Below are 14,743 nucleotides of genomic sequence, written 5' to 3'. Positions count from 1 at the left end.
CCTCATGAGGTCCATGAAGGTTAAAATTATCCTTTTAGCGACAAAATTTTATGGTTTTGGACATGAGAGTATTTTTGAAAATTATAGGGTTTTTCGGGAAATGCCGGTCAATTTACGGAAATCTCCCTATATCGGGGTTCGGGTCCGATAGGTTTCGCACTGCCCACCCGACCTTGTATAAAGTCGGGTCAGGGTGCGCGCACCTAGACCCGAACCTGTTTACGCCCTTCCCCCCTCTCTCTCTCTCCGCCTACGTTGTGTTCTCTCTCTGCAACTCCGGCGGCCCATCCTCAGTCCGACGTCACCAGTGTCTCTCTCTCTCTCTCTCTCCGTCGGGTGTTCTCTCTGAAGCTCCGGCGTCCCATCCTCAGTCTGACGTCACCAGCAGCAGTGCGCCTGCCTTGAGGTTCTCTCTCTCTCTCTCTCTCTCCCCTACGTCGGATGCTCTCTCTGCAACTCCGGCGGCCCATCCTCAGTCCAACGTCACCAGCGGCAGTACGCCTGCCTTGATGTCCCCCCCATCTCTCTCCGGCAATGTCTGCACCGCCGTCCGGCGTCCGGAGACATCCCTGTCGTTTTTCAAAATGCTTTGATAGAGTTCTGATTTTAGGGTTTATTTTTTCAATTAGCATAATGTATCGTTAGGGTTTAGTTTTTTTTATTTAGTTTTTTTTTGAGACAACATCAATTTTTAAGTAGAGTTTTTAGTTTGTTTTTCCAGTTAGCATTGGACATGAATAATGAATGCTTGATTTTGGTTAGAATATTAGGGGTTTTATTTGTTTTTTAAATAGCATAGTTCTATAAATGTTTAGGATATAGGGCATTGATTTGGATTTTTCTAAATGTCATGAATATGTAATTAGGATTTTATGTTTTTTTTTTGTGTTATTTTCTTTTCAATTATCATTAAGCATGATTAAATTAATGAATTCTTGATTATGGATATTAAACTCCTAATTTTGACTTTTGTTAGGATTTAAGTTTTTTTATTTGTCTTTTAAATAATATACATATTTAATTAGTATTTTTTATACTTGCATTTCTATGAACGATGTTTGTTAGGAATTAGGGTTTTGATTTAGTTTTTTCCTGAATGACATAAATGTTTAGTTTATGGTTTTACGTTTTTTTGTCTGTTGTTTTAATTACCATTAGCCATTAGGCATGAATCCTTGAATATTGTGTGTTTTGTTTTTTGTTAGAATATTGGGAATATTTTTATTAAGTAACATAAAATTTATGATGTTTGTAAGTATTTAGGTTTTGATTTGTTTTTCTGGAATGGCATCAATGTTTAGTTATGGTTTTGGGGTTGTTTTTGTGTTTTTTTTTAAAATTAAGACTGGGCATGAATCCATAAACATTGCGTGGTTTAATTTTGGTTAGAATATTAAGTTTTTTCTATCAATTAGGTACCATTTGGATGATTGGGTTTTGGGTGTAAACTTGGTTCTGTGTGTTTGGGTGACACCAAAACCTGGCTTGATACATAGGCTTTTACCAAAACCTGGCTAAGTGAAAAATCCATCCCCCCAGGTCGTAAACTTGGTTTATTGTGGAGGGCATTTCCACCCCTCACCCCACTCCCTTCTCACCTCACTCCTTCCTCATCCCTTCTCCACCTCAATGACTTTCGACCATTTTCGGCAGGCCACCGGTCGGAAAATAGCCGGGATGGCATTGCCCACACCGGGTGATGTCATACTAGCCATTTTCTGGCCGGTGGCTGACCGGAAATGGTTGGATTTTTTTTTTTATGTTGAAGGCATTCTAAGCCATTTCCTGGCCGGTGGGTGGTTGGGAAATGGCTGTGGATGCCATCCCCTTTTTTTTGTTTTTTATTTTTGTAAGTCAAAATGGTGGTCGGCCATTTTTTGGCCAGCCACTGGCCGGGCCCGTGTTGCCTGGTGAGGGCATCACCAGCCTGATCATTTTCCAGCTTGTGGCTGCCCGGAAAATGGCTGGCCATCCTTTTTTTGTTTTAAAGTTTTTTTTTGTTTTTCATTAGACCGATAATTTTCCGGCCAGCAACCGGTTGAAATATGGCTAGGTGGATGTTGCTCGATGAAAGCAACACCAACCCGGCCATTTTCTTGCGGGAAAATGACATGGCTGTTTTTTATTTAATTTTTTGAGACCAAAACCAAGTTTGGTCACCCAAACAGCCCAATATGAGCTGGTTTTTGGCAAGCCAGGTTTGCCAATATCCTGGTTTTAGGCAAAACCTGTCTTGCCAAACACCAGGTTTTGATCCCTTTCATCCAAATGGCCCCTTTTCATAAATGCATAATTTATGATTTTTGTAGTAATTAGGTTTTTGATTCGTTTTTTGTAGAATGACATAAATGTTTAGTTATGGTTTTAGGTGTTTTATGTGTGTGTGCCTTTTTTCTAATTACCATTAGGCATGAATCCAAGAATATTGTGTGATTTAATTTTGATTAGAATATTAAAGGTTTTTTATCAATTATCATAAATGCATAACTTACGATGTTTGTAGGAATTAAGGTTTTGTTTTGTTTTTTTAGAATTAAATAAATGTTTCTTTATGGTTTTATGTTTTTAAATTACCTTTAGGCATGAATCCATGAATATTGTATGATTTGATTTTGGTTAGAATATTAGTTTTTTTTTATCAATTAGCATAAATGCACAATTTATGATGTTTGTAAGAATTAGGGTTCTGATATTCTTTTTTGCTCTATGTGCATTTGCGTGCCTGTATAATTTAGTGTTTTTACTCTGTATGCCTATGTGCAGAGGTACAATTTAGATTCTTGGCTCCACCCCCCTCCTCACTTCTTTCTTACTTGGGTGTGTCTGCTGACTCTCTCTCTCTCTCTCTCTCTCTGTCTGTCTGCCTGTCTCTCTCTCTCTCTTTTAGAGCGTCTGAACCTTGTCTGAAACAAACAAGGACGGGAGGAACGCATCAGTTTTAGTTATTTGCTGATTTCTCTTTCTTGGAACAGGTCCAAACAGTCATAGTTTTCAACAGCTTTTTATGTTTTTTCAGTTGAGCAGGTCATGGGGGAAGCTAAAGCTTCAGTCGACGCGAAGGTCCCTGATTTCACAGCACTAATGGAATTAACACGGCCTCATATCGACTCCTTTGATTATTTCATCGATAGAGGACTTGATGTTTTGGTCTCAAACATAAAGCCCATTGAGATTAACGATTCTTCATCTGACACAAGGCTTAGAAATATCCTTTTACTTTTTTTTTGGGTACATATTTTTTACCGTTTTATTTTGTGCTGCCAATTTTTCATCCTTGGTTTTGTGCTTAACTTCGGAGTCTTACTATGGTTAGAGAATCCGGTTTTGTTGCCCCCAGATAAGGAAAGCAGTAGTAAAATAAAGCATGAAAATTTGCTTCCGTACGAGGTAACGATGAAACAGATTTTGCGTTTCTCTTATGCAGTGACTTGATTCTCTGCTCCTTATTCTTCTTCTCCCCTTCTTTATTTTTTGGGGTCTTAAATATAATTTCTATGACCCTTGTGGATAACAGTGTAGACAATGTGGAATATCTTACCGAAGCAAGCTTCATGTGGATGTGTGCTTTCAATACAACGGTAGAGCTGTGATTCGTGAGCAATCCTTCTTTGGACGCCTTCCTATAATGCTAAAGGTTGCGTTCCCTTTGCTTTGCTGTGAGGCCTTTCTGTTTTTTTTGCGCCAATGACGCCTAACGTTGGATTATGACAGATATCATGTGCTAGTGACTCATGTTGAACTTGAGTGTGGATTGAGCTTGATCAAATCTCGTAAGATTAATATATTAATATGTCTATTCCAAAGAACAAATGTTCAAGTTTTGCTCATGGACAACTCTATATAGGCAACCATTGTGCAAAGAATTTGCATCACTTAGAATTTGGTTATGCAAGTTTGCCCATAGATATCTTTTCCAGTAATGCAATTAGGCACACAAATGCTAGCATTTAACATTTTCTTGGTTTAAGAAAGAGCTTCTATCACTTAAAAATTGAATGAGAATTATTACCCACTTTTTGCAGAATAAAGTTTGGTTGAAAATGCATTTAAGGAGCCATGGTAGTAGCAAGGAACTTCTGTTATGTATTTTGTTGTATTTGGGATACCTAGCTGTTACTGACGATAGAGACTACTGTGACTTCACACTATTCGCTATTATATAAAGTGGGCATTTGCAAATGGCCAGCAAATCATTTGGGCTGGGATTGATTTAGATCCACATCCACTGTAAGTTGAAGTGGAGATAGCTCCGTTACTGGTTAGCATACCTAAATAAATGCATGTTTGTTAGACCATCTGCATCTAACTCCTTTATATGTAATATTGTTAATGTTATATGGCTTTCAAAATGTATATGTAAATAATTGATGGGGGTGCACACTAAGCTTAGCTTGCTACTTGAGCAACCTGAGGTCGACTATTGGTGCTTGAGCTTGAGTTGTGCTCGTGTTTGCATAATACATTCTAAGGGTAAACAAATGTTTGTGCTTGATCAGTTCATTAATGTTGTCTAATGTTCATTTATGAGTACAATTAAGCTACTTTTTAGTCTCTCGCCCTATGTCTCTCTCAATGAGTTTAAGAGCGAGGGCTTTTGAGTATACAGCTTGCAGTTTTTACTTGTTTTGTACCATTTACTTACAATCTTGGTTACATGGACATGGCTATTTTTTTGAAGTTTCCAATGACTTGTATATAAAGGGATACTGAATGGGAATCAAAATGGAGTATCCATGTGACATAGCTTACAGTTTAATTGTGTTTTCATCTACTTGTTTCATGCAAGAACTTCCAATTTAGTCCACAGTAGGACAATAACAAAAGATTTGATGCAAAATAGTGCGTCATGGACTTACCAATTCAATTGTTGAGTCAGGCATCCTCATTAATCAGACTGACCACAGATTGACCTCATTATTTTTTGAGTGATTTTTTTATTTGCTTTCTGATTCCTTCTAGATGATATGTCCTCTCCTGCTTTTCTCATCATGATGGAAATTATGGATGGTAACTTGGTAAGGGTCAAGAGAATAAACTTAGATAATCCGGCCTCCTCTTTCAATCCTTGTATTGGAATCTATGTAACATGGGTACTTCTAAAAGGGTGCCATCCCTGTGTTGACCTGTATCAACATGGGTATTGATACTGGTACTTCATGTGTATGGATCAGACCATTGTTGGATCTGATCTGATCCGAGCCCAACCCATTACCTGTTTTGTAAAATCAATTGCATGATTGCATCCATTTTGAAGGTGTATAAAAGGTTGTTTTCATCCATCCTTGTGTGGTGTTTGATATACACACACATCTGCATGCACAGACATATACTTTTCTCATGTCATTCGAATTATATGGTGGAGTCTTGTCATTTTTTGACCAAGTCTAGGGAGATGCTGCCAGTCTTCATCCTATAGTCCTTCCCTGTGGCCATTTGGTTCACTGGTACTGCCAAACACTCTATTTTCCATCACAGATGTACTTAATATCTCAGACTACAAAATGAATACACTGGTCGTACTTCTGGTTTCCATTCCCAAACTCATACTAGAGGTGCGAGTTCCCTCCTGCTCTCTGTATCATATGTATGTCTTGTGTAGCTGTACACCTATGCCCATAATTTTAGAATTTTCTCTGTTGTATTCTACATATCTGCAATGACAACGTACCTATGTGACATAGATTGGTATTAAGTTGGACATCAAGGAACCGACTGCGATAGGTGCTTTTATCTGAGAATTACAACTGGTAAGAGTGAGGATCTGGTCAATTTTCTTGTATACTTTTTAGAAATTGCATTCCTCAATACTTTGCTGGCATTATATGCTCGTAGAGAAATAATTTTGTCCTGGAATTGATTCTCGTGGTTGGTATTAAAATTAAATGCTTAATGCTTGTATTTCACTATTCCTATAGAAATGTACTACAATTTCAATTGTGTTTGAATCCCTATCATGTGGATTAAATAATTTGTTTATTAATCAATTTGACAAGTACTGTGCATTTGCCCACATTTTGCACCAACCGGTATGGACTATTTACTTGAATGGTTGCAGGTAGCAATATCTACTAATATTTTTGTGCTAGTTTCACTGATATATTTCTAAACTCAATTCCTAAGTTGTAGTATGCTGGAAAACAATAGTTGATTGCTTTAGTTTATTTCAGTCAAAGCTTTGTCACCTAAGGGGTGCTGATTCAAAAAAGTTAATTTCGTTCAAGGAGGAGCCAACTGAAATTGGTGGGTGAGTATTGTTTGTTAATTTTGTATAGTTTCTATGCTTGAAGTTGGTGCCTTTTATGCATGCCAGGGTTAAGGAAATGCCACCTGAGTGTAAGAAAAACTTGAACTCTTCTGGTAATTTGTTGGAAGCACATTTTCCATCGCATTTGCTAGCTGTTTAAGTTCCTCATGCATTTCCTTCACATGTTCCTTAGATTGAAAATTTGAAAATAATTGTCCTTCATAAAAGTAGAGACGTGTTAATTAAAAATTTAATTAGTTTTTTTGGTAAAAACTGAAAATTTTATACTTTTATTTTTCACATTTATTAATGTTAAAAAGTATGAATGTTCCATGTGAAAGGAGGTAATTTCACATATAAACCAGATAAATGGGATGAGAAACAAAATCTAAAATTAATTTCATTTCTTTGTTCATGAGTATCAAACACAACAATAGATTAATATAATAATGTAAAAAGTGAATAAAAAAGTCGCAATAAAGTAAATAAATAAGGTACATTCAATATCTTCTGTTCATTCTTTCGTCTGATTGGGAAAATCAGAATCAGAGTGGTATGATCTTTCGATATCTGTTGGGTTATATTATATATATTATATACAACTATTACCATGGGCAATTGTGGACATAGTTGCATTGGTACTCAGTAGTCAGTACATCCTAGCATATCACATATTCGGCATACCAATACCAGATACCGGTATGAAACTCTTCTCAAAAACCATAAAGAAAAGTATCAATTGATTAAGAAACTCATCCCTATTATTTGTGGAACACGTACCATCTTACACAGAAACGTTTCTGTTACATTATGATCGAGTATCAAGCTCGATTCTATTAACAGTTATGTATACAAACAACAATTTCATTTTAGGACACTATTTTTGATATTATAATTTATAAAAAATTATTATACATATTGATTGATTACACATGTATGTTTAACTATTTTTATTTGAAGTTATCTTTATGAAACTATTTACTTTGTATCAATTTTTTAGAAACTCATACCAATTCTTTTAGAAACCATATCAGTATTTATTAGAAACTCTTATCGATATTTTTTTGGAGCTGTACCAATATATGTTTCAAATAAAAACATGCATGAAACTTTTTAAGCCCTCACTTACCCGTACTCATTTATGGCAACCATGATCGTGGATACTATAAGGCTTCATAGTTATTAACTTATTACATATAATCTTTTTTCTATCCCTCTCATATAATGTAATTCTTCGTTAAATTATTTTGATTCATATATGAATACTAGTGAATAGAGATGAATATAGCAAGAGAGCAGCGGAGAAACAATTACATAAAGCTAGAACTAGCTACTATACGTGTACTGATCATCTTTTGATTTCATTAGTTTCATGCATTGATTAACTGAAGTTCCTTAAGTATGTGTTTTTTTTTTTTTGAAATATCATGAACAGTTCGCTTGTGTTGAGATTCTTCAATTACATAGTTTTGGCTTCTTGACTATGAACCTTAAATACCTCTGCCTTTTTTGAAATATCATGAAGATTCCCGTAGGTTGAACTTGTTCAATTACATAGTTTTGGCTTCTAGGCTATGATCTCATGGCAATCTATTTGATTCTATTGAAAGGCTCAATACATTTGGAGTTCCTTACCGGGTCAGGTTGTTTTGAGGCGAGTGGATCATTTATCATAAAGAGGATGAGTTTTAAGAGAATGATTTGGAGTTTTGTACAGTGTAAACCTGCAGTACCAGAGATGAGATGGATATTCCAAAGAACACGGATTATTTGAATAAGTCAATTCATTTGGGACGTTCAATTCTTTTTTCTATTCAAAGAGCAGTCCTTTGTCTTTACGAATGAAGAGATGTTAAAAGGGACTTGTTACTTCCTAATGATTTAATGTTACTATACTATTCTTTATTTATTTGATCTAACCCTTCTATACCCCAAAGCCCTATTGTGAACCTAAACATTTTATTCTTATCAATTTTTTTTAATAGTCCCACTGTACACTTCGTTCACATGAAGTATAAACAACGTATGTGATTGTTTTATAATGTTCAAGTGATTGAAATGAGCTAAACAAGCTTAAGTTAAAAGCAATGTCATTTAAAAAAATACATGGTTAGCTTTTGGCCCCAAAAAAATTGCTTTCACTTTTTGAATTCAAATTACTAAAGTACACTTGTCACTTTTCAAAAAGTATGTATGACTTTTTGATTTCCTCTAGAAGAAAACATACTTTACCCAAAAAGTAACTATTAAAAAAAAATGCCATTGCTCTTAGGGTGTTTTGATTATTTCAATCAGTTAAACATTAAATACACATACACACATATATGTATTGGGAATGGTATATTTATCTACAGTTTTGTGCCTTTAACCAAGTTAGAGAAAGCTATTGTTAGTTAACACATTATACAATTAGGGTTTTGAATTGTTGACACTTGATCTTTAAAAATAATATTTTTCTTCATAATATGTGGTTAAGAATGATTGCTCATCTGTAAACATATCTTACATCCAAATCTTCTGGGTTCTGACATGGCATCTGGAATTTGGAATTGTTTTTCACTATACCTCAAGCTGGCAGTTAGGATTTTCACTAGTTGCTTATGATTTTATTTGTTTTACATATTCTCTCACGTCATCACTCCCTCATATATGTCTAAAGTAAATTTGCACGCGATCTATATCTTTAATCTTTTCTATTTTGATTATGCTTTTATTACAACTTTTCATGCCATCAGTCAATTCTTCATATATAGTGGTTTATACAAAAATTTCTATTTTTTGTTCTTATTTGAAGCAGTAGATTCTTTTGGTGCATTGTGATCTCTTTATTGCATTGTTATAGCAAGTGCTTTTAATCAATTATTGTGCCTGTGCATGTTTTCATCATAATGTCCTTGTCTGCAGGTTCATTATGTTCAATTTGTCTATCCAATTATGATTACCTATGCTTATAATTGTGTATTTACATTTCCTAATAAATCATTCAAAAAGGAAAGACTCATGTCTACTTGTTGAAAAAGCTGTTTTATGGGTGTTATTATTAACTTGTCTTGCACTTGTAGCTACTTCATATGCAATGGATTGGAGCGACTGGTGCGGATATTGATAATGCCGAAGCGGAATTATGTGAGTCATGTGCTTCTCCTGGAATGTGCCCCTATTATTCTTTTGGACTTCAATTGCTTGGTATCTTTATACTTGTTATTTGAAGAATCAAAGAACTTCCCAAATGTTAACTTGCCATTGTCTGAATGCCAAGTGTTTGATCTGCGAAAACAGGACATTTTATTTTTTAGAACTTTTTCTTTTTAAATTACAAATGTTGTATGCTTTCTTGATAGTCCTTGTCTTTCTCTAACCTCTGTTTTTTTTCCAGCCAGTTAGTGTGATCCGAAATGCATACCGTAATCGTGGATCAGCTTACACTGACAAAGCTGTTCTCATCAGGTACACTGCTCACTTTCATGAAGGAAAAGAAATGATCTATATCCTATACCCTGTGCAGAAATAAAATTCTCCAGACATTCATAAATTCAAACAAATTCTTGACTTTGATTAACTTTTGATCAGTTCCAGTTTCAAGTTTGGCAGTTTTGGTGGCATGATTTCTGATATTGGTCTTCCTTTTATTTTACAAACATGCCAGGTCCTCAAAATTATAGATGTGCTTGTCAGGCTATTTATGATCTGTTGTTTAGATTCCAAAACAAATTTTCATTCGTGACTAATGGAACTATTTTCTTTGCTCTCATGCTTGGTGTATTTCTGCTATGTAAATGGTCTGTGTATATTTTTGTTGTCAAGAGAAACAGTGTCTTGCATGAGAAATCGAATTCAGGGGAAAATGCTAATTATTTCTGTAATTTTATTCAAATGACAATGACCTTGAGACTGCACATAATCTGACGTACTCTCAAGAGCAGAAAGAATTTGCAACAATTATGTCAAGGAAAGAAAAATGATAAAATTACACCTTATGTATATGTCTTCTAGTACCTCTTCATGTTGTACGTCCTGCTGGAAGCTGTGCAATTTTTCCTTGGAATAATTGTTTCTTTCTTTCAGGTGTCTTATGTGCAAATCCGTCTACTTTTTTCTGACCTTGTAACATTGTGTTGATGCAATAGTCCGTACGTCACCATTTCTCAGTATTAGAAAGTCAGTACATTATTGGAATGTCAAGTTTATGAAATCTATGCAACGGTTCTTGCAATCTAAAGCATATTCTACCTCTCTCTCTCTCTGTCTGTCTGTCTGTCTGTGTCTCTCTCCCCTTTTTCTTCTGTGTATGTTCAGAGTTCTGGATTGCATCTCCTTCGAGTTCTGCTTTCATTATCATTGTTTGTAGACAAAAAACTGAATACATTTTGTGTGTTTTTAGATGCGTAAGACCAGATGAATCCTCTGTCACGATGAGACTGTATTACTTGCAGCATGGAAGTGCCAGCATTGGATTTGTGTATGCAACTTATCTTATCATGTCCTTAAAAGAGTCTAGTGAGTATGTGTTCCAGTTATCCTTAACATTTTCCTTCATGTTATGTAGGGTGCAGAAGAAAGAATATGTTATCCCAGTAGGCATAATGCTGAAGGTATTACTTTTCTGTTTTTTGGTTATGATTTGGTCTGGCGGCACTACATTTTGAATTTACCATATGGTTTATGGAGATTGAACATGCAAATTTTTCCTTTTTTTCCCATTATCCCTGCCTTTGTGGAATCTTTGTTTTTCTGTAATATTTTGTTTTCTATTTGTCATCTTCAATTTATTCATCTTTCTTTTCTTGGCCTTTGTGACTGCATTCTCACATACTGCGATGAAATTTGGTGGTATCCTTTCTTGGGAATGATTTATTGGCATTCACTTCTTTGGCTATAATTGAAAACGTGAGACTGAGGCTTGGCATCATTGTTTTGATGTGTCTTTTTCTGAAAGAGTGTTGATCTATGTGTATTGAAATGGGCTGTTATCTGGTGGAATCAAAAGTCTAATTTGTGGAACTGAAAATGTAATTGTTTTTTTTTTTGCAAAAATGAAAAAGTCCAGGATACCCCTAATGTCTAAAAAGTTTTTTTTTCCTAATTTTATGAAATGTGGGTTTATATCAAATATAACTTGCGTTGGTCCATGCAACTACTTGAAATTCTACACCTGATGGTGAGAACATCAATAATTTTCTTATCATTACAAATGTGTGCTATCTTATCTACGTGGTTGTTACGATTAGTTAAACGCCTTCTTTGTGTCATCTAATGAACATATCAGAGAAAGAAAGCACACAGACACAACACAACCTTATTCTGCAAAACAGTTCTTATTGAGGTTGTCCTCCTGCAGGCCCTTATTGACACCAGTGACTCTGAAATTTACATGAGTTTGACTTCTTTTGGTAGTGGCACCTACCATGTTTCTAGAGGAATGGGTTGTACTCAGCTGATTGGAGAAAGGGCAAAGATAATCTTAAATGAAGTCAAGGATTTTGCTTTATTCACACGTCTCCAGTGCTTGCAGTTCATTGGTATACTTGAAAAAATGTCTTTTTGCGGCTCAAGACTTCTTGATGTTCTCTTGAGATATAATTTTTCTTTTTTCTTTTTGATATAGGTGAGCGTTTCCAACCAATAATGAATGGACTAGAAACGGAAAGTTATTCAGTTGTAAGTTGTACTTCCTACTGACTCATCTATATTTAATAGAACTTCTTTTGGGTCCATCTCTCTCTCTCTCTCTCTCTCTCTGTCTCTTTCCCAGCAGTGGAAATACTCAGTTGGATCTGTTACATGTTTTCCCCTTCCATGTAGGTTGGAGAATCTGTTATAAAGGAGTTTGTTTTCGTGCACCTTGAGAGCAATCATGACAAGTTTAATTTGCTCATGTCTGTTTCTTTTGCATTATGCTTTTGTGACTATACTTTCATAGTGATTTCATCTTTGACCACTTTCTCTTTATTTTTTCGTGGCATATTTCCTGATATTTTTTTCATTTGTTGTCTTTCTTTAGATTTATGTTGCACAAGCTATTTTCTGTTGTTGATCGAACAGCAGCTCCTGATAATCTGGATACCTTGCAAAACCACGAGGTTTTGTTACCTGGGCAACTAATCACTATTTATCTCAAGGTACACTATTTAATGGTTGAAATGTCTAAGAACGGTCATAGTATATACTAATATGTTATCACATTGCCATTTGATGCAAACTGTTGGTGTGATATTTCACCTTCTTATGTTCAAAACTAAGCCAAAAATTGTGATTGCTTTTTCTTTGTTATGGTAATTTCACTCATGTATCTAGTTTTATCCAAGTAAACAAGCATATATATAGGTTCTTTTCCCTTGATTTTTTTTGAAGTCCCACAACATTGTGAGAGGTGATTTTTTTCCGGGGTCCAACCTATGTCACATGGATGCCGGTTGGAGATACGGGGATACAATCATTTTTATGAAGTTTTCAATGTAACTAATATATGAAGGGGTGCAGAACATGAATCAAAATGGAGTATCAGTGTGACATAGGGTCCAACCATTCTGTTGTGATTTATGTGATTCATGCTTGTGTTTGTGTATGTATATGGACTTTTTGTGCGAGAAATTGTTATATCGAAAAATTGTCAGAGTCTGTGATATTATGATGCTTATCTTGAACTTGCTGTTGCCGATTTAAGAAATGTTGCCCATGGTTGAATTATTGTCAGTGTGTATATTGCACTGCTAGCTCTATCCTAAAGCTTCTGCTTATATTGAAATTATTGGTTTGGTCATCTTCTGGTAAACTTCTGTATCCCACTTTGGGCTTCTGAGTAGGATTAGCATCTGACATCGTAAGTAGCATCATTTAGGCATAGAGAGAGTTCCTCCCCTGGGTTTTTTGCACTTGAAGTGATATACTGAAGATCAGGGTTCTAACGCTTTTAGAGGTAGACACTCATTATCTATCTGCTGTATGAGAGCTTCAGGGTTAGTTTTGGATACCTCTGATGTTTATTTGTCCATGTTTTATAGTTTTGGGACTATTGGGTTTTGCTTGGGTTCTTAATCACTATTCATAGAGGTATCTTAGTGCATGATGCAGTGGTTTTTGGCTCGTCTTGAAATGCTCTGGATCTAATAGGGCCTGCAGTGGCCAGTTAGTGAAAGACCTTTAATAAAAAATATTTGGAGTTTTTAAGGAGCTTTCTACATTCCTAGTGGGCTCATTTTGTAGTGACTTTCCTTCTTTCAGTCATTTCTAGTAGATTTCCTGGTCTCGAATGCTTTTGCCACTTTGTAATGGCTGATTAAGCATTTTGGATGCATTTAGGTAGATTGTTGTGTTGATCGATGTTTATTTAGTTTGTGAAACTGATGAAGACATAAAGTTATTGCATTAGCTGTTGTAGTTATGCCTTCTGATGTTGAGGCTACCTCATGAGCGGTAAGTTCTTCTCTTGCACTTGGGGGTTGTTTTTCATCTTGATTTTGTTGGCTTGGATCTTTAACAATGTAATCTGCTGGCTTTTGGCCACCCTAGATCCTGCATGGCAGCACTGAGTTGCGTTATTCTTACTTTTAACCTTTTAGAGGTCTTGAGGTATTTTCGGGACTTATTAAAATAAAGTGAATAATAATCACAATGAAACACCACCAAGGGGCTATAAGAGATCGCAAACACACAAAGACCACTATTGGGTCAAATACAATCTCACAAAGGAGTCGCACAAGAGCACAATCTCACAAGAACACAATGAAAAATAAATATCTTTTATAACACCACAAATATGCTTGTGAAAAGCATAAGAAAATACTAGAGGAAGGGACTCTATTTATAGAGCCATACAAGGCAAGAGAGGAGGCAGTCCAACGTTGGACTGCCTCCAAAAGTCATGTTGACTGTTTTGTAAAAAGACAAACAGGCATGTTGACTGTTTTGCAAAAAGATAAATAAAAAAGAAAATAAAGAACTATACAACCTCTACTAGGCTGTATTTATTACATGTATTAAAAAGACCAAAATGCATTGACATACTATATATACATTGTATTTTAATACTCCTCAAACTTACGATGAGATCACCAAAAGTTTGTTAAGAAGAAAAGAAATCGTGGTAGAGGGTGGGCTTTGGTGAAGAAGTCCGCAATCTGAAATTCGGACTGAACATATGGTAAAATAATCATCCCCTTCAAGAATTCTTCTCAAACATAGTGACAATTCATCTCAATGTGCTTCATTCGTTCATAAAATAGTTATATATATGGCACTTTTATTATCATAACATAATTTTGAAGGATCATAACATAATTTTGAAGGTTTTGACACATCAACGCCCATATTTGAGAGTAAGGATCTCATCCATACAACTTCGGTTATTGCTGTAGCCATCACCATATATCCAACTTCTGTGGAAGTTAAATAAACTTTTTGCTGCATTTTACATCTCAAGGATATAAGGGAATCAACTAAAAATAGACAAAAACCCGTAGTTGAGTGTCGGTTATTAGGATCTCCTCCATAGTCATAATC

At 35.4% G+C, this 14,743-nt stretch overlaps 1 protein-coding gene across 2 annotated transcripts in view; it reads left to right on the top strand.

The window, feature by feature from the left end:
* Positions 1–286: 286 nt before the first annotated feature.
* Positions 287–14,743, top strand: part of NRPA2 (nuclear RNA polymerase A2) — an 89,728-nt gene continuing 75,271 nt past the window's right edge. Inside the window, exons 1-13 of one of the 2 annotated variants that reach the window (XM_089999763.1) lie at positions 287–406; positions 3,017–3,205; positions 3,305–3,387; positions 3,515–3,634; positions 6,168–6,244; positions 9,307–9,370; positions 9,621–9,691; positions 10,626–10,703; positions 10,791–10,836; positions 11,583–11,763; positions 11,850–11,902; positions 12,047–12,120; positions 12,246–12,363. In XM_089999763.1, coding sequence (XP_089855889.1) covers positions 3,028–3,205; positions 3,305–3,387; positions 3,515–3,634; positions 6,168–6,244; positions 9,307–9,370; positions 9,621–9,691; positions 10,626–10,703; positions 10,791–10,836; positions 11,583–11,763; positions 11,850–11,902; positions 12,047–12,120; positions 12,246–12,363 — 1,143 coding nt within the window. In that variant the 5' untranslated portion in view covers positions 287–406; positions 3,017–3,027. Of the gene's footprint in view, positions 407–1,424; positions 3,206–3,304; positions 3,388–3,514; positions 3,635–6,167; positions 6,245–9,306; positions 9,371–9,620; positions 9,692–10,625; positions 10,704–10,790; positions 10,837–11,582; positions 11,764–11,849; positions 11,903–12,046; positions 12,121–12,245; positions 12,364–14,743 lie in introns of those variants that run through there. The other variant, XM_089999770.1, reaches the window with a different exon arrangement.

This window comes from Nuphar pumila, chromosome 1 (assembly GCF_984573655.1).
Source record: "Nuphar pumila chromosome 1, dmNupPumi1.hap1.1, whole genome shotgun sequence".
Taxonomy (NCBI): domain Eukaryota; kingdom Viridiplantae; phylum Streptophyta; class Magnoliopsida; order Nymphaeales; family Nymphaeaceae; genus Nuphar; species Nuphar pumila.
The sequence above is the reverse complement of the archived record's forward strand: the minus strand, read 5'-3'. Positions and strand labels throughout refer to the sequence as shown.